Genomic DNA, 26,651 nt, shown 5'->3' on the forward strand with positions numbered 1-26,651 from the left:
ACCTCATTACAGTGGCAACATTTTTTTTCTATAAGTTTGTGAAAAAAAATTAATAAAATTGGCAACAATTTTGAAAATTTTAGATGTTCAAACTTAATTTTTATGCCCTTAAATCAGATCTGTGTCACACAAAATAGTTAATAAATAGCATTTCCCACATATCGACTTTTCATCAGCACAATTTATGAAAAAAATGTTAGTAAGTTCTAAGGGATAAAATTTGATCAGAGATTTCTCATTTTTCCAACAAAATTGACAAAAAAAAAAATGTATTAACCCCCGGAGCTTTTTTCGTTTTTTCATTTTTGTTTGTCGCTTCCCTTCTTTCCAGAGCCATAGCGTTTTTATTTTTCCGTCAATATGACCATGTGAGAGCTTATTTTTTGCAGGATGAGTTGTTCTTTTGAACGGTACCATTGGTTTTACCATGTCTTGTAAAAGAAAGCGGGAAAAAAATTCCAAGTGCGATGAAATTGAAAAAAGTGCAATCCCACACTTGTTTTGTTTGGCTTTTTTCCTAGGTTCACTAAATGCTAAAACTGACCAGCAATTATGATTCTCTAGGTCATTACAAGTTCATAGACACCAAACATGTCTAGGTTCTCTAATCCAAGTGTTAAAAAAAAAAAATCTAAATTTTGCTAAAAAACAAACAACAACAACAACGCGCAATTTTCCGATACCCGTAGTGTCACTATTTTTCATGATCTGGGGTCGGGTGAAGGCTTATTTTTTGCATGCCGAGCTGACTTTTTAATGATACCACTTTTGTGCAGATACGTTCTTTTGATCGCCCGTTATTACATTTTAATGCAATGTTGCGGCGACCAAAAAAATGTAATTTTGAAGTTGATTTATTTATTTACTTTTTTTAAACGCTATGCCGTTTAGCGATCACATTAATCTTTTTTTTTTATTGATAGATCAGGCGATTCTGAACGTGGCGATACCAAATATGTGCAGGTTTGATTTTTTTTAAATTATTTTATTTTGAATGGGGCGAAAGGGGGGTGATTTGAACTTTTATATTTTTAAACACATTTCGCGCTGACAAGTTGCGGCTTTGAGGCGGGCTCACTGCCGGGGCCCACCTCAAAGCGGAGGATACTGGCAGCTGAAGTACCATTCCGTCAGCTGGCAGAAAGGGGTTAAATTGAAGTGACTTAGGAGACAAAATACCCAAAAGTAACATTGCCCAGTGGTATAAAATTATGTCACACAACTTTGTTGCCTATATCATTGCAGCCCTAGATGAATTCATTGACATGTATAATTTGTAAAATGTGGTCTCTTATGGGGGGGTAGGGGTTCTGCCGTTCTGGCACCTCAGGGGCTCTGCCAATGTGACATGGCACACAAACCAGTCCAGCAAAATGTAAACTCCATTATGGCGCTTCTTCCCTTCTGAGCTTTGCACTGTGCCTCGAAAGTATTTTTTGGCCATATATGGGGAAGTATCGGCGTACTCCGGAGAAATTGTACAACAAATTTTGGAGTCCATTTTCTTCTGCTCTCCTGGTGGGAAAAAATGGGGCTAAAAATATAACAATTTTCCAACAAAAATGTTATTTCTGTTAACAGATGGCGGACGTGAGCGAGATCTTGCTTTTTTAGGTGGATAGAGTTGAAGCTTTTATTATGAAGATTTTACATAATTTGGATCACAGTTATCCGGCGCTCTAGGCTGTGCAATTACATCTGGGTTTCCCTTTAAATCTTCGAGTGACGCAATTCAGATGAAACCACATAGGGATCCACTCCCTATAATGAGACAGCAGAGTTACTCTGGACTCCGTCTGGCCTCTGTTGAGGGGTGTCCTTTTCAGAAGTGCACAAAACTGGTCGACCACGCTTTTATACTAGTCTAAAAAGATGGACACCGCCTCATTATAGGGAATCTTCCGTGGGGTATTCCATCAGAAACGGTTATTTCAGAGATTTACACGGAAACCCCGTTGTAAGCGCTCAGCGCAGATTGCAGGATAGATGTGAGCTGAGCCTTAGGCTTCTTTCACACTAGCGTCAGAACGGGGCCGTCGCTATGCGTTGGCCCGACGTGCCGACGCGCGTTGTGAAAGTGATGCCCGATGTGGGCAGCGGAAGCAGTCTTACGATGCTTCCGCTGCCCCATTGTAATGTCCGGGGAGGAGGGGGCAGAGTTTCGACCGCGTATGCGCGGTCGAAAATGGCGGACACGATGCGCAAAAAAAGTTACATGTAACTTTTGTGCAGACGGTCCGCCAAAACACGACGCAACCGTCGCACGACTGTTGCGACGTGCGGCCATACGGCGCAATGCGTCGCTAATGTAAACCTATGGGGAAAAAACACATCCTGCAGACAACTTTGCAGGATGCGTTTTTTCTCCTAAAGAAGCATTGCGGCGTATGCAAAACGACGCTAGTGTGAAAGTAGCCTTACTGCGATCATTGGGAGGCAGAATGAACAAATCAACAGCAGGTAAAGAACTGGTTCATTTATTTTTTGCCCTGTTCCTCGTGCGGTTTACGTGATTAGGCGACTATTTTTCTGGTCATTGAGATTACAACGGTACCAGATTTATAAAAGCGTTATTTTTGGCTGCTGTCACACTAAAAGATGCTTTTCTTTGTTTTCAAAAACTACCGTATTTTTCGGACTATAAGACGCACCGGACTAGAAGACGCACCCAGGTTTTAGAGGTGGAAAATAGGCAAAAAAATATTTGAAGCAAAAAATGTGGTAAAATATTTAATAACAAACATACTATTATATGTGTTGTTATTACATATAATAGTATGTTATTATATTGGAAGCTGCGGGTAGAAGATGGTGCTGCGGGACCAGTGTGGTGTCTGTAAAGTACTATATGGAGACACTGGAGGGTGAGTATAAGAATGGGGGCACTGGGCTTATATTTAAAGCACCACTCCAGCACTGAAAAATAACACTGGAGTGCTGCTTTGAGATCCCATTGGGAGAACTATAACTCCCAGCATGTCCTGCAGATCCTATGGCATGCTGGGAGTTGTAGCTCACCACAGAAGTGGCAGAGTGCTTTATTGTGTGTTGTAGTGACTAACCTTTCAATTGTGGCAGCCAGCTAGCTGTGGTGAGGTAAAATGCCGGAGCATCCCATGACACCACAGAGCGCTCCCTCTTGTTGCCTCTCAACAGCACAGGAGTAAGCTTGCAGATTGTAGTGTGGTGTCTGCAGGATCTGTGATGACATCAGAAGAGGGAGGGCTCTGTGCTGCCATGTGATGCTCTAGCCCACCCTCTTCATGACATCACACAGGTCCTTGTGCTGGAGCACTCAGCATCCAGCACAGCCCTGGAAGGCAGGTATGCAGCGATCTTGTCCCCTCTGGCCCCTGCTGCTGCCTCCTCCACCAGACACACAGATCTCCCCAGCTGCTGCAGGAATCCAGCGCTAGGGAAACCATGTGTGTCCCTGTGAAGGAATATTCATTTGCTGCTCCCTGCTCAGATAATGAATATTCACTGCACTTTAACCCCTTCGCGACATGCGCCGTACTAGTACTGCGCTGCTGGCACTGCATTTGTGCCAGCAGCAGTACTAGTACGGCGCACCAATCACCGCGGTCTCACGCTGAGCGCCGCGGTGATCGGGTGCGGGTGTCAGCTGTATATGACAGCTGACACCCCGCAGCCATGCCCACGATCGGCGCTAGCGCCGATCGCAGGCATTTAACCCCTCTGATGCCGCTGTCAGTAGTGACAGCGGCATAGAGGGGGATCGCGCAGGGACGGGGGCTCCCTGCGCTCTCCCACCGGAGCAACGCGATGAGATCGCGTTGCTCCGGTGATCCGGAAGGAGCCCCGGATCCAAGATGGCCGCGGGACTCCTTCCGGGTCATGAAATGCCCTGGCTAGCCGGCACCTGCTGATTGTTGCTGAGAGCAGGCGCCGGAAAGCCTCCTACACTTGCCTGTCAGATCGTTGATCTGACAGAGTGCTATGCACACTGTCAGATCAACGATCTGATGTAATACAGTGATGTCCCACCCTGGGACAATAGTAGAAAGTAAAAAAAAAAAAAAAAATCCCCAAATAAAGGAAAAAAAAAAAAAACATTTCCCACTAAATCCATTTATTTATGTAAATTTAAAAAACAATAAAAGTACACATATTTGGTATCGACGCGTCCGTAACGACCCACTCTATAAAACTATCCCACTAGTTAACCCCTTCAGTGAACACCGCAAAAAAAAAAAAAAAAAAAAAAAAGGCAAAAAACAACGCTTTATTATCATACAGGCGAACAAAAAGTGGAATAACACGCAATCAAAAAGCCGGATATAAATAACCATGGTACCGCTGAAAACGTCATCTTGTCCCGCAAAAAAAAAGCCGCCATACAGCATCATCAGCAGAAAAATAAAAAAGTTATAGCTCTCAGAATAAAGCGATGCAAAAACAATTATTTTTTTTATATAAAATAGTTTTTATTGTGTAAAAGCGCCAAAACATTAAAAAATCATATAAATGAGGTATCGCTGTAATCGTACTGACCTGAAGAATAATGCTGCTTTATCAATTTTACCACACGTGGAACGCTATAAACGCCCCCCCTAAAAGAATTTCAGGAATTGCTGGTTTTTGTTCATTCCGCCTCCCAAAAATCGGAATAAAAAGTGATCAAAAAATGTCACGTGCCCGAAAATGTTACCAATAAAAACGTCAACTCGTCCCGCAAAAAACAAGATCTCACATGACTCTGTGGGCAAAAATATGGATAAATTATAGCTCTCAAAATGTGGTGATGCAAAAACTATTTTTTCCAATAAAAAGCATCTTTTAGTGTGTGACGGCTGTTAATCATAAAAATCCGCCAAAAAAAACGCTATAAAAGTAAATCATCACCTTCATCACCCCCTTAGTTAGGGAAAAATAATAAAATTTAAAAAAAATGTATTTATTTCCATTTTCCCATTAGGGTTAGGGCTAAGGTTAGGGTTGGGGTTAGGGCTAGGGTTAGGGCTGGGGTTAGGGTTTCAGTTAGAATTGGGGGGTTTACACTGTTTAGGCACATCAGGGGCTCTCCAAACGCGACATGGCGTCTGATCTCAATTCCAGCCAATTCTGCTTTGAACAAGTAAAACAGTGCTCCTTCCCTTCCGAGCTCTGCCATGCGCCAAACAGTGGTCCCCCCCCCCATATACGGGGTATCAGTGTACTCTGCACAAATTGAACAACAACTTTTGTGGTCCAATTTCTCCTGTTACCCTTGGGGAAAAAAAATGTGGGGGCTAAAATATCATTTTCGTGGAAAAAAAAATATTTTTTATTTTCACGGCTCCGCGTTACAAACTGTAGTGAAACACTTGTTGGTTTTAAGTTCTCACAACACATCTAGATAAGTTCCTTGGGGGTCTAGTTTCCAATATGGGGTCACTTGTGGGGGGTTTCTACTGTTTAGGTACATCAGGGACTCTTCAAATGCAACATGACGCCTGCAGACCAATCCATCTAAATCTGCATTTCAAACGGCGCTCCTTCCCTTCCGAGCTCTGCCGTGCGCCCAAACAGTGGTTTCCCCCCATGTATGGGGTATCAGCGTACTCAGGACAAATTGGACAATAACTTTTGTGGTCCAATTTCTCCTGTTACCCTTGGGAAAAAAAAAATTGCGGGCTAAAACATCATTTTGTGGAAAGAAAAAATGATTTTTAAATTTTCACGGCGCTACATTCTAAACTTTAGTGAAACAATTGGGGGTTAAAAGTGCTCACCACACATCTAGATAAGTTCCTTAGGGGGTCTTCTTTCCAAAATGGGGTAACTTGTGGGGGGTTTTTACTGTTTAGGCACGTCAGGGGCTCTCCAAACGCGACATGGGTTCCGATCTCAATTCCAGCCAATTTTGCATTGAAAAGTCAAATGGCGCTCCTTCCCTTCCGAGCTCTGCCATGTGCCCAAACATTGGTTTACCCCAACATGTGGGGTATCGGCGTACTCAGGACAAATTGTACAACGACTTGTGGTCCAATTTCTCCTGTTACCCTTGGTAAGATGAAACAAATTGGATCTGAAGTAAAAATTTTGTGAAAAAAAAGTTAAATGTTCACTTTTTTTTAAACATTCCAAAAATTCCTGTGAAGCACCTGAAGGGTTAATAAAATTTTTGAATGTGGTTTTGAGTACCTTGAGGGGTGCAGTTTTTAGAATGGTGTCACTTTTGGGTATTTTCTGTCATATAGACCCCTCAAAATGACTTCAAATGTGAGGTGGTCCGTAAAAAAAATGGTTTTGCAAATTTTGTTGCAAAAATGAGAAATCGCTGGTCAACTTTTAACCCTTATAACTTCCTAACAAAAAAAAATTATGTTTCCAAAATTGTGCTGATGTAAAGCAGACATGTGGGAAATGTTTATTAACTATATTATGTGATATAACTAATTTAAGGGCATAAAAACAAAAAATTTTAAAATTGCTAAATTTTCATAATTTTGACAAATTTCTGTTTTTTTCACAAATAAATGCAAGTCGTATCGAAGAAGTTTTACCACTATCATAAAGTACAATATGTCACGAGAAAATGTCAGAATTACCAGGATCCGTTGAAGCGTTTCAGAGTTATGACCTCCTAAAGTGACAGTGGTCAGAATTGTAAAAATTGGCCCTTTCACTTAGGTGAAAACAGGCTTCGGGGTGAAGGGGTTAATGATCGGGACCATGTGGTTTCCCCAGCGCTGATTCCTGAAGCCGGGCAGGGACATTTTTCTGCCTCCTGCCTCCCAGTGCAATCCCACTCGCTGCTGCCCCCTCCCCAGGTTACATCCCTACCATAAGACGCACCCACACATTCCTCCAAAATTTGGAGGAAAAAAAAAAAAGTGTTTTATGGTCAGAAAAATACGGTAGATTTTTGCACCACCATATTTTGAGAGCTATAATTTTTCCACATTTCTGCTGACAAAGTCATGTGACTGCTTGTTTCTTTGTGTGGGATAAGTTGAGGTTTTTATTGCTACCATTTCAGGGCTCATGGCATTTTTTTTTTTTTTTCTAACGCTTTCTATTCAAATTTTTGGGAGACAAAAATGCAGGAATTGTTTTTTTATGCTGTTCTGTCTGTGGTAAAATAGTCCGCTTTATTCCTCGAGTCAATACGATAACAGCGATACCTCATTAATATAGTATATGTTTCGGCGCTTTTTACACAAAAAAGCATAGTTAGTTACTTACTGATAACTATTTCTCAGAGACCATGACAGGCACCAGAGAGAGGGGATCCGCCCTTCAGGGACAGGAAACCTACAGGATAAAAGGGCAGTACCTCTCCCCTGCATCAGTTTTGTTTACAGAGCATTGGAGTTCCTCCAGGTTCGTCACAACAAGAAATATACAATTTTATCATATTGCTTAACAAGTGAACACCATGTCTACATAGAAAAAACACATTTCATACAAAGGAATGTGCTCACCGCACACGTGACGAGGGGGGAAATAAGCAGGTGCTGTCATGGCCTCTGAGAAATACCGTTATCGGTAAGTAACTATGCTTTTCTCAGTCCCCCATGACAGCACCACCAGAGAGAATTGCAGAGATTATTGCTTAGGGAGGAACAGCCTGCAGAACCCTTCTTCCAAAGATTAAGTCAGATGAAGAGGCTGGGTCTAAGCGATAGTGTCTAAAAAAGGTTGAAAGTGATGACCAGGTGGCCGCCTTACAAATTTGCTCTAATGGTACCTCGGACCTTTCGGCCCAGGAGGTCGCCATAGCCCTTGTAGAGCGGGCCTTCAGACCCTCTGGAACAGCGTTCCTGGTGGATGAGTACGCTAAGGCCATCGCGTCTGTTATCCAACGTGCTATAGTGCCTTTAGAGGCTCTGAGTCCTCTCCTGGGTCCCTGGAAGCAGATAAAAAGAGACCCTTCCTTCCTATGCTGCTGGGTGGAATTTAGATACTGAACTAGACACCTTTTCACATCTAATGTGTGGAACTTTTCTTCTTTCTTATTTCTAGGGTCTGGACAGAAGGAAGGAAGGATTATTTCCTGAGACCTATGGAATGTGGATGCTACTTTTGGTAGATAGGCAGGGTCTGTTTTTAGTACAACCTTATTCAGGATTTGAGTAAAAGGAGGGTTTGCAGATAGGGCTTGGAGATCACTTATTCTGCGGGCTGATGTTAGGGCTATCAGGAGTGCAGTTTTAAATGATAGAATCTTAAGGGGTATTGACTATAGGCTCGAATGGGGATTCTATTAAAGCTGACAAGACTAGATTCAAATCCCAGGCTGGTAATATATGTATAGTTTCTGGTCTGGACCTTGCGGCTGCTCTGACAAACCGTATTATCCAAGGGTTGGCCGCTATGTTTTCACAGTACAGTGCTCCTAGGGCTGCTATCTGTACTTTTAAAGTGCTTACTGAAAGGCCTAGATCTAACCCCTTTTGTAGAAATTCTAATATTTCAGCAACTGGAACCCAGTCTTGCAATTTTACCCCAGAGGTGGATACAATTTTCCAGGTTTTACCATAGATTGTTGTGGTTACGGGCTTTCTACTTTTCATTAGTGTAGAAACTAACTTGTCAGAAAACCCCCTTTCCCTCAATAGTGCCCGCTCAAATTCCACGCTGTCAGGTGGAGATTCTCTGACTGAGGGTGGAACACCAGTCCCTGTGAAAGGAGGTCTGGAAGAACCCAGAGATCTGTGACCGATAGCATCCTCAGCCAGGAGAACCAGGCCCTTTTGGGCTAGAAGGGGGCTATTAGGATGAGCCTGGTTCTGTCCTCCCTGACTTTTTGCAGAACGGCTGGGATGAGGATAGTTGGAGGAAAGGCATACGCAAGACTGTGTCCAAGGAATCGTGAATGCATCTACAGCTTGAGGATTCCCCCTGGGGTCTAGGGAACAAAAGGTTTTCATCTTCCTGTTGTGCATGTCTGCAAAGAGGTCTATTACAGGGATTCCCCACAGATCCGTAATTTTGTCAAAGATGTCCTGATTTAGAGACCATTCCCCTTGTTTTAATTGGGTACTGCTTAGGAAGTCCACTTTCTGGTTCTCTACTCCTTTTATATGTAGGGCTGAAAGGGATAGGAATTTGTTCTGTGCTAGGCTGAAAATTTCAGAGGTGGTTTTCATTAGTGTTTGAGACCTGGTCCCCCCCCCCGGTGGTTTAGGTAGGCTACTACTACTCTGTTGTCCGAAAATACTCGGACATGATGCCCTAGTAATTTGTCTTGAAAAAACAGTAATGCATGACTCACTGCCCATAATTCTTTTTGGTTTGAGGAAGCCCCAAGTTCCTTACTTGTCCATACCCCGAGTGACCCTGTTGTGTAGGTGAGCTCCCCCACCCTGTGGGACTTGCATCTGTGGTAACTATCCGAGATACCTCTATCACCCAGGGGATCCCTTTTGATAGGTTGTTGGGATTCATCCACCAAGCTAGGGAATGAATACTGGCTAAATTTAGAGTCGTGTGACCTTCTAAACATCCTTTTAGCATAATCTGATTTTTTCAGAACGTCCCACTGGAGATGTCTCGTGTGGAGTTGTGCCCACTGAACTGCTGGATGGCAAGCAGAGAGGGACCCCAGTAATGACATCGCCTTTCTCAGAGTCATGGAAGGGTTTTTGAGCGAGCTTCTGACACTAGATTTATTATCTTTTGTCTTTTCTGGACTGGGAGGCGACATTCCTGAGAAATAGAGTCCAAGGTGAAACCCAAAAATTCCTGAACCCTGGTTGGTTCTAGTTTTGCTTTTTGAAGGTTTACAAGCCAGCCTAAATTTTTTTGAGTATCTATCACTCTGTCACATTGTTGACGGCAGAGTTGGGCCGAATTGCTCACAATCAGAAAGTCGTCCAAATATGGAACAATCAAGATGTCTCTCTCTCTCAGATGGGCCATCATCTCCGCTATCAGTTTGCTGAAAATGCAGGGCGCAATTGATATGCCAAAGGGAAGAGCTCTGTATTGGTATTCCCTTATCTCTCCTTTCATGACTACTGCCATTCTGAGGAATTTTTGAGAGTTCTCGTGGATGGGGATGTGATAATACGCAACGCTGAGATCCAGTACTATCATTAAACAGTTTGGAAACAAGTTTTTTATTGTTGACTGACTCCATTTTGAATCTCTGGTTTCTTACATAAGTGTTTAACTTCCGTAAGTTTATTTTAGTCCGGAAGGACCCGTCCGGCTTGCAAACCAGGAATAATGGGGAGTAAAATCCCTTCCCTCTCTCTCTCGAGAGAGGGGGGGGGGGGGGACCTTCCTGGATGACAGCTTTGTCTATCAGTTTTATGATTTCTAGTTCTAGAGCTTCTTGTTGTTGGGGAGAGGACCTCAGCGGTGTTACCACAGTTTCGGGGGGGTAGGGATAAAAAGTCTATTCAAAGCCCCATTTTTATTAAGTTTAGTATCCAAGGGCTGGTTGAAATTTTCTCCTAGGCAGGGGAGAACTGAGACAACCTCCTTCCCACCCTGGGGGAGTTGTCACTTGGGGGGGGGGGGGGGTTGGGGGTCCTATCCCGTGAGGAATTACCGAAAAGGAACCCCTTGTCTCTTTTCCCATCATCCCATCTATTTTGCTCCCTTGCTTGGAGGCCTTTTCCTAAAAAATTTCCGATTCCGAAAGGGCCGTTTAGTGAATGTTGGACCCAGGTTGGGGAACCCTTTTTTCTTGTCACCTGCTTTCTGCAGGATATCATCCAGAGTCTCTCCAAAAGGAAACTTGCCCTCACATGGGATTGAACAAAGTTTTTAGTTAGTTTGTAGGTCACCTGGCCAACTCTTTAGCCATAATTTTCTCTGTGCCGCATTCGAAAGGGCTGCAGATTTAGATGCTAGCTTAATTGAGTCGGACGATGAATCGGCCAAAAACGCCGCTGCTCCTCTTATCATAGGAATACATTCTAATACTTTATTTCTAGGCACCCCATCCCTCAGCTGTTTCTCTAAGCTGTCAACCCAAATCATTAGGGATCGTGACATGCAAGCAGCTCCTATGGCTGGTCTTAAACATCCCCCTGCCGACTCCCAGGCCCCTTTAAGGAAAGTATCTGCTCTTTTATCAAGAGGATCTTTCAGAGTCCCCATATCCTCAAAGGGTAGTGCAAATTTTTTTGAGGCCTTAGCTACCGCAACGTCGAGTTTGGGGGCTTTATCCCATGAAGTAGAAGCCTCCTCTTCAAAGGGATATTTTCTTTTTATAAAGGGGACCGATGAGTTCTTCCTCTCTGGTTTTTCCCCACTCCTTTTTAATTAACGCTTGTATGTTTTCATTAAGGGGAAAAACTTTACGCTTTTTTTGGCATAGTCCTCCAAACATAATATCCTGGACCGTTTTGTCAGGACGAGGGGCCAATACCCCCTTAGTCGACCTTACTGCCTTTACTAGTGCATCAACTTCATCTAGGGGGAAGCAATGACGACCTCCACTCTTGGTATCTGAGGAAGAGAGGGAGGAGTCCCGTGTATCTGAGTCTCTAATCTCAGAGCTGGAAGAGTCAGAGTGAGAGTAAGCAACAGGTTCTTTCCTAATAATTTTCTTTTCACCTTTAAGGGATTTAAACACAGTTTCTACCTCTGACTTAATTACAGATTGTAACTCAGAGGCGAAGTTTGGGGTCTCCTTACAAAGGACTCGTCCTATACAGGAGTCACACAACTTCTTATCCCAGGATTGCGGTAAAGCTTTTTTGCACAAGGGACAGGTTCTGTGTTTTGTTTTCCTCGTTCTCTTCCTTGCCTAAGATAAACAGAGAAGAGGGAACCCCAATTACAACAGTGAACTTTCACGAAGATCACTCACCAATCTGACACAGCCACAGGTACCGGTTCTGGAGGAGGGGTAGGATCCTGTATCGTGACATCCTTCGGCTGGAGCTACTGGTCGCTTGTCTTCCATGGTACTACCTTGGGACGGCATGCAGCAAGGAGTTCCCTTTCCCACTGCTTTTTTAACCCCTTCCCGACCTTTGACGCAGCGTATGCGTCATGAAAACCTGTGCCAATCAGACCTGTGACGCAGCATATGCGTCATGGTCGGATCGCGCTCCTGCAGGCCAGGTGAAAGGGTTAACTGTAATTTCACCCGACCTGCAGGGACAGGAGGAGTGGTACTTGAGCCCGGGGGGGGGGGGGGTGGCTTCCCCCCCCCTCCCCCCCCCGTGGCTACGATCGCTCTGATTGGCTGTTGAAAGTGACGTTTCACTTTCACTTTCAATCAGAGCGATAGTAATATTTCACCAATGAAAATTGGTGAAATATTACAATCCAGCCATGGCTGATGCTGCAATAGCATCAGCCATGGCTGGAGATCGCGATCTGCCCCCCTCCACCGCCACAGATCTTGTCCCCACGGTCCTCCGTCCTGTAATTGCTGTCCTCCGCTCCCCTCCGTCCTCCTGTCCGCTCCCCCCGCAGTCCGATCCCCCCCCCCCCCCGCGTCCTCATACTTACCGACCTCCGGTGTCCGTCCGTGTGCTTCATGGGCGCCGCCATCTTCCAAATGTGCATGTGCAGTGCGCCCGCCGAATCTGCCGGCCGGCAGATTCGTTACAGGTACATTTTGATCGCTGTGATAGAACCTATCACAGCGATCAAAATACAAAAATAATAAACCCCCCCCTTTATCACCCCCATAGGTAGGGTCAATAATAAAATAAAGAAAATATTTTTTTTTACACTAGGGTTAGGGTTAGGGCTAGGGTTAGGGCTAGGGCATGTGCACACGGTGCGGATTTGGCTGCGGATCTGCAGCGGATTGGCTGCTGCGGATTCGTAGCAGTTTCCCATCAGGTTTACAGTACCATGTAAACCTATGGCAAACCAAATCCGCTGTGCCCATGGTGCGAAAAATACCGCGCAGAAACGTTGTGCTGTATTTTCCGCAGCATGTCAATTCTTTGTGCGGATTCCGCAGCGTTTTACACCTGTTCCTCAATAGGAATCCCCATGTGAAATCCGCACAAAAAACACTGGAAATCCGTGGTAAATCCGCATGTAAAGCGCAGTGCCTTTTTCCTGCGGATTTTTAAAAAATGGTGGGGAAAAATCTCACACGAATCCGCAACGTGGGCACATAGCCTTAGGGTTAGGGTTGGAATTAGGGCTAGGGTTGGAAATAGGGTTAAGATTAGGCTGTGGTTAGGGTTATGGTTAGGGTCAGGGGTGTGTTGGGGATAGGGTTGGGTTAGGGTTGGGATTAGGGTTAGGGGTGTGTTGGGGTTGTGGTTAGGGGTGTGTTGGGGTTAGGGCTGTGATTAGGGTTATGGCTAGAGTTGGGGTTAGGGTTAGGGGTGTGTTGGGGCTAGTGTTGGAGTTAGAATTGAGGGGTTTCCACTGTTTAGGCACATCAGGGGTCTCCAAACGTAACATGGCGCCACCATTGATTCCAGTCAATCTTGTATTCAAAAAGTCAAATGGTGCTCCCTCCCTTCTGAGCACCGACGTGCGCCCAAAATAGTGGTTTACCCCCACATATGGGGTAACAGCATGCTCAGGACAAACTGGGCAACAATTATTGGGGTCCAATTTCTCCTAATACCCTTGTGAAAATAAAAAAATTGCTTGCTAAAACAATTTTTGAGGAAAGAAAAATGATTTTTTATTTTCACGGCTCTGCTTTGTAAACTTCTGTGAAGCACTTGGGGGTTCAAAGTGCTCACCACATATCTAGATAAGTTCCTTGGGGGGTCTAGTTTCCAAAATGGGGTCACTTGTGGGGGTTTCTACTGTTTAGGCACATCAGGGGCTCTGCAAACGCAACATGATGCCCCCAGACCATTCCATCAAAGTCTGCATTTCAAAAGTCACTACTTCCCTTCCGAGCCCTGACGTGTGCCCAAACAGTGGTTTACCCCCACATATGGGGTATCACTGTACTCAGGACAAACTGCGCAACAACTTTTGGGGTCCAATTTCTACTGTTACTTTTGTGAAAATAAAAAATTGCGGGCTAAAAAATAATTTTTGAGGAAATAAAAATTAGTTTTTATTTTCACAGCTCTGCGTTATAAACTTCTGTGAAGCACTTGGGGGTTTAAAGTGGTCACCGCACATCTACATTAGTTCCATGGGAGGTCTAGTTTCCAAAATGGGGTCACAAGTGGGGAAGCTCCAATGTTTAGGCACACAGGGGCTCTCCAAACACGACATGGTGTCCACTAACGATTGGAGCTATTTTTTCATTCAAAAAGTCAAATGGCGCTCCTTCCCTTCCGAGCCTTGCCGTGTGCCCAAACAGTGGTTTACCCCCACATTTGAGCTATCAGTGTACTTAGGAGAAATTGCCCAATAAATTTTAGGATCCATTTTATCCTGTTGCCCATGTGAAAATGAACACATTGAGGCTAAAAGAAATTTTGTGTGAAAAAAAAGTACTTTTTTCTTTTTAAGGATCAATTTGTGAAGCACCTGGGGGTTCAAAGTGCTCACTATGCATCTAGGTAAGCTCCTTGGGGCGTCTAGTTTCCAAAATGGGGTCACTTGTGGGGGAGCTCCAATGCTTAGGCACACAGGGGCTCTCCAAACGCGACATGGTGTCCGCTAACGATTGGAGCTAATTTTTCATTCAAAAGTCAAATGGTGCTCCTTCCTTTCCGAGCCTTGCCGTGTGCACAAACAGTGGTTTGTGACCACATATGAGGCATCGGTGTACTCAGGAGAAATTGCCCAACAAATTTTAGGATCCATTTCATCCTGTTGCCCATGTAAAAATGAAAAAAATGAGGCTAAAAGAAATTTTGTGTGAAAAAAAAAGTACTTTTTTTTTTTAAGGATCAATTTGTGAAGCACCTGGGGGTTCAAAGTGCTCACTATGCATCTAGGTAAGCTCCTTGGGGGGGTCTAGTTTCCAAAATGGGGTCACTTGTGGGGGAGCTCCACACAGGGGCTCTCCAAACGCGACATGGTGTCCGCTAAAGATTGGAGCCAATTTTTCATTGAATAAGTCAAATGGCGCTCCTTCCCTTCCGAGCCCTGCCGTGCGCCCAAACAGTGGTTCCCCCCCACATATGGGGTATCAGCGTACTCAGGACAAATTGTACAATAACTTTTGGGGTCCAGTTTCTCTTTTTACCCTTGGGAAAATAAAAAAATTGTTGCCAAAACATCATTTTTGTGACTAAAAAGTTAAATGTTCATTTTTTCCTTCCATGTTGCTTCTGCTGCTGTGAAGCACCTGAAGGGTTAATAAACTTCTTGAATGTGGTTTTGAGCACCTTGAGGGGTGCAGTTTTTAGAATGGTGTCACTTTTGGGTATTTTCAGCCATATAGACCCCTCAAACTGACTTCAAATGTGAGGTGGTCCCTAAAAAAAATGGTTTTGTAAATTTCGTTGTAAAAATGAGAAATCGCTGGTCAAATTTTAACCCTTATAACTTCCTAGCAAAAAAAAATTTTGTTTCCAAAATTGTGCTGATGTAAAGTAGACATGTGGGAAATGTTATTTATTAACTATTTTGTGTCACATAACTCTCTTAACAGAATAAAAATTCAAAATTTGAAAATTGCGAAATTTTCAAAATTTTAGCCAAATTTCCATTTTTTTCACAAATGAATGCAAAAATTATCAACCTAAATTTACCAGTAACGTGAAGCCCAATATGTCACGAAAAAACAATCTCAGAACCGCTAGGATCCGTTGAAGCGTTCCTGAGTTATTACCTCATAAAGGGACACTGGTCAGAATTTCAAAAAAATGGCCAGGTCATTAAGGTCAAAATAGGCTGGGTCATGAAGGGGTTAAAGCATGGCGCCTATTACTAGCCCCTCCCCATGTGGCTGCATTGCTGAGGAAGCGCTTTCTCTTTTTTTTTTCTTTCGCGCATGCACGCACTGTGAGGGACTAGGAAATGAAGCATTGTGGTTCCGGGGCAGCGCCATCTTGGTGCATCTCATGCACTCACTGCGCCTGCCCCGAACCGGAAGTTGTTTACCATTTCCAGTTGGGCGTCCATCTTTGAAGTCCCGGCCTCCTCGTGTGCACCAGGTCCCGGAAGCCCCTATCTTTTATCAGGAGTGGCGGCTGCGCTTCCCCCCGCTCACTCTCCAGACCCATCGGTCCGAGCAGTGACTGCTTCGAACACCGTACCAGCCGTGGCAGGGGCATCCCCGCTGCCAGAACTCGGACTGGCCGGCTCCGAACTCCTCGGTTGGTCTTCGGATATCACAGGTACCGATCCTTGTAGGTTCCCAGTCAGGGACAGGAAACCAAACTGATGCAGGGGAGAGGTACCGCCCTTTTATCCTGTAGGTTTCCTGTCCCTGAAGGGCGGATCCCCTCACTCTGGTGGTGCTGTCATGGGGGACTGAGAAGTATTTTTGCATTTCTTTATTCTGAGAGCTACAACTTATTTTCGGGCTGATGGAGCCGTATGGTGGCCTGAATGTTGCGGGACAAGATGACGTTTCAGCTATACCATTTTTTATTTACATTCGTCTTTTTGATCACGCTTTATTCCATTTTTTGCTCTGCAGTACGATTAAAAAAACTGAGGCAAAAAATGCTTTTTTAAGGTGTTCACTAAAGGGGGTTAACTAGTGGAATAGTTTTATAGGTCTGGTCATTCCAGACACTGATACCAAATAGGTATACTTTTATTGTTTATCTAATTTTTTTTCATAATATTTATTTATGGGTATATTTAATTTCTTTATTTTTGATATTTAAAAAAACATATATATTTTTACAACTGCTCACTTATTTTTACTATGGGACTTTCACTTTCTGCAGTCTGATCACAGTTATAAGGTATAGCAATACAGAAGCACTGCGCAGGCGATCACCATGACGTACATAGGCTGCATTGATTTGGAAGTCCTTCCCTATCATAACGTATATGTACTGCAAATGTCGGGAAGTGGTTAAAGGGAATAAAAAAATAAATTTAAAAAAAAAAAAAAAAAAAAGCACTCACTCATCAGTCCTGTAGAGAGCCAGAGAATGGCCTGTGAAATCCACGACATCCTGTCCCAAATCAAATTTCTTGTAAACTTCTAGCATAGTCGTCTTCTTAGGGTCAACCCCTTCCAGTGTCTTTGGATCATTTTCATCAAAGCTTGCGACAAAGCTTAGAAACTTCTTAAACCGTCGCTTTTCGAACAAACCCATCAAACCTTTAATAATTAGGTAGAGAGTGACAGAAGAATCATGTCCTCAGTACATACAAGTGCATAACATGGAAGACAAACAGTTTACCAACATTTTGTAAAAAAAAAAAAAAAAAAAAGTTAAAATAGGCAAATCATTAACTTCATCAGCCATCTCCCAATTCCTCATGCATGCGCAAGTCCACCAACGATAAATGGGTTATCAATGGGGAGAGGGGAAAATGGGGGTAAGGTGGAAGGGGGTAAAGTCCTGAAACATACACAAAATGGTTGTCTTGTGAACCTGCTGATTGTAACAGGATCAGATACAATATGTCACAAAAGTGAGTACACCCCTCACATTTTTGTAAATGTATTATCTATTTATAGGACAACACTGAAGATATGACACATTGATGCAATATAAAGCAGTAGAACAGTAAATTCGGTGTGCCCTCTGAATAACTCACTCCGACATTAATGTCTAAACCGCTGGCAACAAAAGTAAGTACATCCCTTAGCGAAAATGGACAAATTGTGCCCTATTATCCATTTTCCCTCCCCAGTGTCATGTGACTCAGTGTTACAAGGCTTTAGGTGTGATTGGGGAGCAGGCATGGTAAATGTTGTGTCATCACTCTCATACTGGTCACTAGAAATATGGCACCTCATGGTAAAGAAATCTGAGCATCTGGAAAAATAAATAAATTGTTGCTCTACACAAGATGGCCTTGGGTATCAGAAGATTGCCAAAACCCTGACACTGAGCTGCAGCACGGTGGCCAAGACCATAAAGGGGTGTAACAATACAGATTCCTCTAAGAAGTGGCCTCGCCATGGTCGACCAGAGAAGTTGATTGCACATCCTCAGCATCATATCCAGAGGTTGTCTTTTCAAAGTAGACATACGAGTGCTGCTAACATTGAGGCAGAGGTTAAAGGGGTGGAGTGATCCGCCTGTGAGTACTCTCACACTACGCCGCACTCTGCATCACACTGGTCTGCATGGCTGTCGTCCCAGAAGGAAGCCTCTTCTAAAGATAATGCACAAGAAAGCCCACAAACGGACTAAGGACATACCGTATTTTTCGGTGTCGGTGTCTTATAGTTCCAATGCAGGCTTACCGGCAGTGGTGTGGCGGCTGCAGAGGTGCAGGGATGATGAGGGTCGGTGAGCGGTATGGCATGAGCAGGGTCCCTTCCACAACAAGTGAGGTGGAGCCGCTGCCCGGTATCCATGGAGAGCAGCAGAGCCGGGTGAATCACGGCTTTCTCGGTGTAGGCAGCCATCTTCCTGAGGCTGCACGTGCGCAGATTGAGTTATCTGCCTCCCAGGGCTTCAGGAAAATGGCCGTGAGGCCACGCGTGCGCAGATTGAGATCGCGGTGGCCATTTTCCTGAAGCCGAGTTCGACGATTGAGATCTCAGCTTCAGGAAAATGGCCTCTGAGATCCCCATCAGCGCACGCGCGGCATCCTGCAGCCATTTTCCTGAAGCCCCGGGAAGCAGAGCACTCAATGTGCGCATGCGCGGTCTCAGGAAGATGGCCGCCGCCACCGAGAAACCGATGGTTAACACAGCTCTGCTGCTCACCTTGGATACCAGGCCACGGCGTCACCTCACCTGAGGAGGTGACCGCACGTCTGCCGCCGCCACAGCACTGCCTTAACCCCCCAGTGGACACCAGGCCGTGGCGTCGCCCACCTAAGCAGGAAGGGACCCTGCTCAGGTGCACGCTGTACCGCCGACCGCGCCTCAGCATCACCGCACCTCTGCCGACACCATGCCTCCTGCAACCCTGCTCTGCCACCCATCAGGTAAGATACCGTACCTTAAATTCGGACAATAAGACTGACCTCCATCTTATAAAAAAAATCTTTTTTTCTGCAATTTTCACCCCAAATTTGGGATGCGTCTTATGGTCCGATGCGTCTTAATAGTCCGAAAAATACTGGAACCACCTCTAGTGGTCTGATGAGACCAAGATAAACAAGATAAAGTTATTTGGTTCAGAAGGTGTCAGGTGTGTGGTGGCAACTAGGTGAGTAGTACAAAGACCAGTGTGTCTTGCCTACAGTCAAGCGAGGTGGGAGAGTCATGGTTTGGGGCTGTACGAGTGTTGCTGGCAGTGCGGGGAGCCACAGTTCATTGAGGGAACCATGAATGCCAACAAGTACTGTGACATACTGAAGCAGAGCATGATCCCCTCTCTTCGGAAACTGGGTTGAAAAGCAGTGTTCCAACATAACGACCCCAAACACCTCCAAGATGACCACTGCCTTGCTAAAGAAACAGAGCAAAGGTGCAGGACTGGCCAAGCATGTTTCCAAACCTAAACCCTATTGAGCCTCTGTGTCGCATCCTCAAACGGAAGGTGGAGGAGCGCAAAGTCTCTATCATTCACCATCTGGATGACAACCTGTGAAGCTCTAGTGAACTCCATGTCCAAGAGTGTCAAGGCAATACTGGAAGTTAATGGTGACTACACAAAATAGTGACACTTGGCACAATTTGGTCGTTTTCACTTAGGGGTGTACGCTGTTTAGTTTCTAGCGGTTTATACATTACTGACTGTGTTACGTTAGTGGACACACCAAATTTACACTGTTACACAAGCTGTACACTGACTACTTTACATTGTATCAAAGTGTAATATTTTCAATGTCCCATGAAAATATATAAAAAATATTTACAAAAATGTGAGGGGTACGGTCACTTTGTGATGCACTATGTGATTTAGTAAGGTCAGATTTATGGTACAATACTCTGCAATGGGTAGGTTTTGGGTGAAAAAGGGAATATCACAGGCCACACAATCTGAAGAACAGCATGACACAAGGATGTGGTTACATGTCTTTCGATTTTTAGAGTTCTCTTTTATTTGGGATTTGAGTTACTCACTGGATGAAAGAGCTTCTGCTTCTGTAGAGGGAACCTTGTAGATCTTTCCTCCTTTGTACACAAAACTTCCTTCTATTACTTTGAAGTCCAGGTAACGGGTAACTTCAGTATACATCAGCATTTTAACCAACTGGCCTAACAAAAAAAAAAAAAAAAAAAAACAAAAGGAAGGGTGAACTGGAGTAAAGCCAATCCTATGGACTAATCACTACTTATAGAGCTGTTATTCAGAAACTACAATACTAATACCACAATCTTACCGTTAGCCATGAGAAACTTGGGGATTAGATCCACATTCCAGTCTCGTCCACGGCCCATGGTCTCTGGAGGGGATCCAGGGATGTTAAACCTTTTGTATAACTAGATAACATCACAAATGTCAAAGAAAATCAGGCTGTACATGACACATCACAAGCATTACTTGCATAATGGAAGAGTTTTGGATGAAATGCACAGAAGTTTGAGAAGTAACAAACAGGAATGCTTACATCTTCCAAAGGTGTAATGGAAGCACTGTCTCCCCCATAGTAAGAGTTACGATCCATGTGCAACACCTTCTTTCCATTTACTGACATTATTCCTGACAGGATGCATTCCTACAAAGTAGAAACATAACATTACCAACAACATACGCCACTAGACATATTCTAATGAAGTCAGGAAGAATTCCACTGATCTAGGCTGATGGTCTGTTTACACAGACTGATCGTTAATTGGTGTTAATTGGCAAATATCTACAGATCAGTGGTTTAAAAAAATAGGCTGTATACCAGATGCTCTGCATTGCTTGTGTGAACAATGCCACATACAGACTATTTTCGCTTATCTCTTTGTGCACTAATGCCAGACAACCAATACTGGATTGAAAGTGGTTGTTTCATCGGTATTTTTTGCACCTGTGTTGTTGCCATCATTAATCGGGTCCGATGCGCTCTGCTGGTGCATTTGTTTGGCGGCTTCAGCAGGTAACCATCTCTGCTTTTTTCTCTGATTTTTTTTTGTCAATTTTCTGGAGGATTTTTAAGGCTATGTTCACACTTTGCGGTTTTTGCTGCGGATCCGCTGCGGATTTGCCGCTGCGGATCCGCAGCAGTTTTCCATGCAGGGTACAGTACAATGTTACCCTATGGAAAACAAAAACCGCTGTTTCCACTTTGCGGAAAATCCCTTTAAAAACCGCACGGAATTGCTGCGGAAAAAAAGGAGCATGTCACTTCTTTCTGCGGATTCCGCAGCGGTTTTCAACATGCACCAATAGGAAAGTGCTGTTGAAAACCCGCAGAGGAATCCGCAGAAGAAACCGCATGAAAATCCGCAGCGAAAACCGCAGCGGATTTTCAATGCGGATTTTCCAAATCCGCTGCGGAAAAATCCGCAGCAAAATCTGCAAAGTGTGAACAAGCCCTAAGTCCTCTTTGTGCGTCTGAGTTTTTAGATCAGTGGTTTAGTAGCCTGTCCTCACAGACCGTGGTAATGAAGGCGTAATAAATTAGGTGTAATTGCTCACTGCACATGGACTGCCATTGTTCTCAGCAGAGCGAGTCCTGTTTACACAGGACAATGTACTGCAGAAAATGATCTTTCACTTGACATATTGAGTGCTTTGCCTGTCTATGCTGCATGATTGAAGTTCGTAGGAACACACTTTCACTGTAAATACAACTTAAAAGGAGTTGTCCACTACTAGGACAACCCCTTCTAATTCCCCATGTTCGGCCTGATCAACTAAAAATACTTACCATACACTCGCCTCCCATGCCGGAGTCGTTCTTGCTCTACCGGCACTCGCGTTCCCAGGGCTCAGATGCGGTTGGTATCAAAAGTGAACCCCATCAGCACTGGTGTCCCCGTCCCAGTCTTCAGATGTATAAGTAATATAGGGGAGGCAAGAGCTGCAGCTGGCCGCTCACTCCTCCTTGATTACCAACACTTCTCAATTTGGAGGCAGCGACACTAGCGGTGATTGAGAACAGAGTTCATGTGTCATAACCGCAAGTGAACCCTGGGAGAGCAAGTGTCAACACCGCTGACAAAGCACCAACATGGGAGGAGAGCATTTTTACTTTATCGGGGCCAAATATAGGAAATGAAACAGGGTTGTCCTAGTAGTGGACAATCCCTTTAAGCTTAGCACGCAGCAGTCGTTTGTTCCATCGTGACAATCTGGTTTTTACCAATTTTGCTCTAACTTTATAGAAGGAAAAATTAAACTTCCCCAAATGTGTTTTTCTCTTTTCTAATTACAGACAGGATTCATGTAAAATGTTAATGCTTAAACTTCATTTCTATGTAAAGTTTGTCAGTTCCCTTCATCTTTCTTACGTCTCTTCTTTCCATGTTTGGGTGCTAGGGAGCCACACACCAGGTGAAATAAAGCGGGTAGTAAAACAGCACGCGTCCATCACAGACTGCTGTACCATATGGGGAGCCAGGAAAAACTAGGATGTGCCACCACTGGCATCAATGTAAGTTCTCTGAAGAGAATTATTTCTATTCCATGCAGATCTATTTTAAAAGGGAATCTGTCAGTAGAATCCACCCTCCTAAGCAGTCTATATGGGCATGTAGGTTATACAAAGCTGGATAAAATGATACCTTGATATTTGCTATCAGATGTCTTATTCCAGAGAAATCCAAGAGTTTTATTTTTTTTTTTATTTAAGGCCTCTTTCACACTTCCGTCGGTACGGGTCTGTCGCAATGCGTCGGGCTGACGTACCGATGGACGTTGTGAAAGTTGTGCCCCGACATGGGCAGCGGATGCAGTTTTTCAACGCATCCGCCTCCCATTCTCAACTCCGGGGAGGAGGGGGGCGGAGTTTTGGCAATGGCAGACACGACGGACAAAAAAAAAAAACCACGTTTACTTGAACGTTTTTTTGTCCCGACGGTCCGCCAAAACACGACGGATGCGACGTGTGGCCATCCGTCATGATCCGTCGCCAATACAAGTCAATGGTAAAAAAACGCATCCTGCACTTTTGCAGGATCCGTTTTTTCACCAAAAAAACAGATTGCGACGGATGGCAAAAAACGGAAGTCTGAAAGAGGCCTAATATGTAAATGAGCTGTTAAGATCTATGGGCTGGACACTGATCTGCACGAGAGCTAAATTTTAAGTGAAAGGGGGCATTTACCATTGTGATGTGTGATGGCTGCTCTCCTGATCTCACTGCAGAGCTGTGTGTGATTATACCTTACACAACTGCAGGTTCCTCTCACCACTTCATCTTCCATCTCACAGCAGCCAGCATTGCAATACAGCAGAGCTGAAGCTGTTAACGTGTTTGTAAGGAGACCGTTTAGTTCTACTGCCTGTGTTAGGTTACACGTCTAAAACTGGAAGTGTCCCCTTTCATTTAAAATGAGCTTTGAAGGCTGATTCTCCGGTCCTATGTCCGGACCATAGATCTTAACAGCTCATTTACATACAACAAAAACTCTGGAATAAATCATCAGATAGACATCAAGGTATTTTATTCAGCTTCATATGACCACATGCCCATATAGATGGCTTAGGAGGGTTGATCCTACTGACTGATTCCCTTTAACTACTAGGAAATGGTTTTCCAATAGTCGCTTTTAAGAAAATATCACAGACTCATTTCCTATGAAATTCCATCGTTTTATTTCTGTTAAATAACTATGGCATAAAGTTACAAGAATTGAAGTAATTTCATAATCTGACCACTCTACCACAAGACAGAGAAAAGTGATAGTATGAACCACCCTGGAATGGGCTAAAATAATATTAGGATACGTTTCCATGATCAGTGTTTGTTCAGGATTCCACGAATATGAATTTCCGCATGAATCCCGCAACTCCGCTTACTTGCATTTTTGCGTCTCTTTTGTATGTTAGATTTGATGTGCAAAGAGATAGATATGGGAGAATAGATCGATATGAGGTAGATATTATATATCTCATGGATAACGAAGTATCATGCGGGTGCAGTTTACTGTACATGTATTAACCTAATAAATACCATAAATAACGGAATAGTCGCATAACATTAGATGTGCCAATTCTGGCGCTTTGCCTGGCTCTTCCCAATTGCTCTGGAGTTGTGGCAATCGGGATAATTGTAGTTGATGACAGCTGTGATTTATCAAAAATAACAGCTGGCATCAAGTCGCGGGGTTAGTAATGAAAGGGTGTACCCCAATTACTAAAACAGGTACCGTATATACACTCGAGAATAAGCCGAGATTTTCAGCCCATTTTTTTAGGCTGAAAGTGCCCCTCTCGGCTTATACTTGAGTCACCCCCACCGGTCCGTCTGTGTCACATCACACTCACCTGCTCCCGGTACAGTCCCTGCTTCTCCGATGGTCTCCGGGCGCTGGCAGCTCTTCCTGTGTTCAGCGGTCACGTGGTACCGCTCATTAAAGTAATGATTATGGACGCAACTCCACTCCCATAGGGGTGGAGTGCATATTCATTACTTTAATAAGCGGTAACATTGACCGCTGAACACAGGAACAAGCTGCAGGCACCGGAGAGACCATCACATCAGAAGCAGGGATGCGCAGACCGCGCCAGGAGAGTGAGCATTGCGATATTCACCTGTCCCCGCTCCAGCGCCACGTGCAGCTCCGTCTTCCGCGTCCTCTGGCTGTGAAGTTCAGGTCAGAGGGCGCGATGACTTGTTTAGTGCGCGCCCTCTGCCTGAACAGTCAGTGCAGAGAGACAGAAGACGGAGCGGCGCGCAGCGGTGGAACGGGGGACAGATGAATATCGCAAGTGCCGGTGTCTCCGCCTGCTCAGGACAAGAGGTGAGTGTTTTTTTTGTTTTTGTTTTTTTTTTTTTTTTAAATCGCAGCAGCATATGGGGCCATAATCAACCTTTGTGCAGCATTATATGGGGCATATTTTTGTATGGAGCATCTTATGGGGTGTATTTTGTATGGAGCATTATATGGAGCCCATCACGAACTGTATGGAGCATTATAGCATTGGGCAGCACGGTGGATTAGTGGTTAGCACTGCGGCTTAGTGGTTAGCACTGCAGCCTTGCAACGCTGGAGTCCTGGGTTCAAATCCCACCAAGGACAACATCTGCAAAGAGTTTGTATGTTCTCTCCGTGTTTGCGTGGGTTTCCTCTGGGCACTCTGGTTTCCTCCCACATTCCAAAGACATACTGATAGGGAATTTAGATTGTGAGCCCCAATGGGGACAGCGATGATAATGTGTGCAAAACTGTAAAGCGCTGCGGAGTATGTTACCGCTATATAAAAATAAAGATTATTATTATATGGGGTGTATTTTGTATGGAGCATTATATGGGGCTCCTAATTCAATATAGATATTCAAAAACATTTAACCTACTGATGTCTCAATTTACTTTTATTGGTATCTATTTTTATTATTGAAATTTACCAGTAGCTGCTGCATTTCCCGCCCTAGGATTATACTCGAGTCATTAAAGGGAGTCTGTTACCTAATTTTTGCCCTATAAACTGCGGCCACCCCGATCAGGGGCTTATCTACAGCATTCTGTAATGCTGTAGATAAGCCCGATGTAACCTGAAAGATAAGAAAAACAAGTTAGATTATACTCACCCAGGGGCGGTCCCGGTTCGGTCCGGTTGGCGTCGCAGGTTCGGCGCCTACCATCTTCATACGAAGTCGTCCACTTTGCTTCCTGTCACGGCTCCTGCGCAGGCGTACTGATTTGCCCTGTTAGGGTGCTTTCAGACTAGCGTCGTACGACGCACGTCGTTTTGAAGATAGAACGCATCCTGCAAAGTTGCTTGCAGGATGCGTTTTTTCTCCATAGGGTTGAATTAGCGACGCATTGCCACACGTCGTGTTTTGGCGGACCGTCGGCACAAAAAAAATTACATGTAACTTTTTTTGTGCGTCGTGTCCGCCATTTCCGACCGCGCATGCGCGGCCAGAACTCCACCCCCTCTTCCCCGGACATCACAATGGGGCAGCGGATGCGTTGAAAAACTGCATCCGCTGCCCCCGTTGTGTTTTTTTTTTCACTGCATGCGTCGTGCATCGTACGACGCTAGTGTGAAAGTAGCCTAAAGGGCAGAGCAAAGTACTGCAGTGCGCAGGCGCCGGAAAAGGTCAGAGGCTCGGTGCCTGCGCACGGCAGTACTTGTACTGATTTGCCCTGTTAAGGGCAGAGCTAAGTACTGCCGTGCGCAGGCACCGAGCCTCTGACCTTTTCCGGCGCCTGCGCACTGCAGTACTTAGCTCTGCCCTTAACAGGGCAAATCAGTACGCCTGCGCAGGAGCCGCGACAGGAAGCAAAGAAAAGGACAACATCGTATGAAGATGGGAGGCGCCGAACCCGTGCCCCGCATTGGGACCGCCACTGGGTGAGTATAATCTAACTTGTTTTTCTTATCTTTCAGGTTACATCGGGAGCTTATCTACAGCATTACAGAATGTGTAGATAAGCCCCTGATGGCGGTGGCAGCAGTTTAGGCCATGTGCACACATAGCGGGTTTTACCGCGGATCCGCAGCGATTTTGATGCTGCGGGTCCGCAGCAGTTTCCATTGCGTTTACAGTAACATGTAAACCCTATGGAAACCGCAATCCGCTGTGCACATGCTGCGGGAAAAACCGCACAGAAACGCAGCGGTTTACAACCCGCAGCATGTCACTTCTTTGTGCAGAATCGCTGCGATTCTGCACCCATAGGAATGCATTGATCCGCTAACTTCCCGCAT

The 26,651-nt window shown here is 44.6% G+C and overlaps 1 protein-coding gene and 1 long non-coding RNA gene across 4 annotated transcripts in view; one reads left to right on the forward strand and one right to left on the reverse strand.

Moving 5' to 3' along the window:
• Positions 1-26,651, reverse strand: part of GDI2 (GDP dissociation inhibitor 2) — a 91,243-nt gene that overhangs the window by 50,750 nt on the left and 13,842 nt on the right. The window contains exons 2-5 of the mRNA XM_077264471.1: positions 20,449-20,556; positions 20,221-20,320; positions 19,961-20,095; positions 16,888-17,086 (exon numbers count right to left, since the gene is read on the reverse strand). Coding sequence (XP_077120586.1) covers positions 16,888-17,086; positions 19,961-20,095; positions 20,221-20,320; positions 20,449-20,556 — 542 coding nt within the window. The remainder of the gene's footprint in view (positions 1-16,887; positions 17,087-19,960; positions 20,096-20,220; positions 20,321-20,448; positions 20,557-26,651) is intronic.
• Positions 1-26,651, forward strand: part of LOC143775852 (uncharacterized) — a 33,437-nt gene that overhangs the window by 381 nt on the left and 6,405 nt on the right. Inside the window, exons 2-4 of one of the 3 annotated variants that reach the window (XR_013215718.1) lie at positions 924-963; positions 17,450-17,563; positions 22,311-22,780. This is a non-coding gene — a long non-coding RNA (uncharacterized LOC143775852). Of the gene's footprint in view, positions 1-923; positions 964-17,449; positions 17,564-22,310; positions 22,781-26,651 lie in introns of those variants that run through there. The other 2 variants (XR_013215719.1, XR_013215717.1) reach the window with 2 other exon arrangements.

Source organism: Ranitomeya variabilis, chromosome 5, assembly GCF_051348905.1.
Source record: "Ranitomeya variabilis isolate aRanVar5 chromosome 5, aRanVar5.hap1, whole genome shotgun sequence".
Classification (NCBI taxonomy): Eukaryota; Metazoa; Chordata; class Amphibia; order Anura; family Dendrobatidae; genus Ranitomeya; species Ranitomeya variabilis.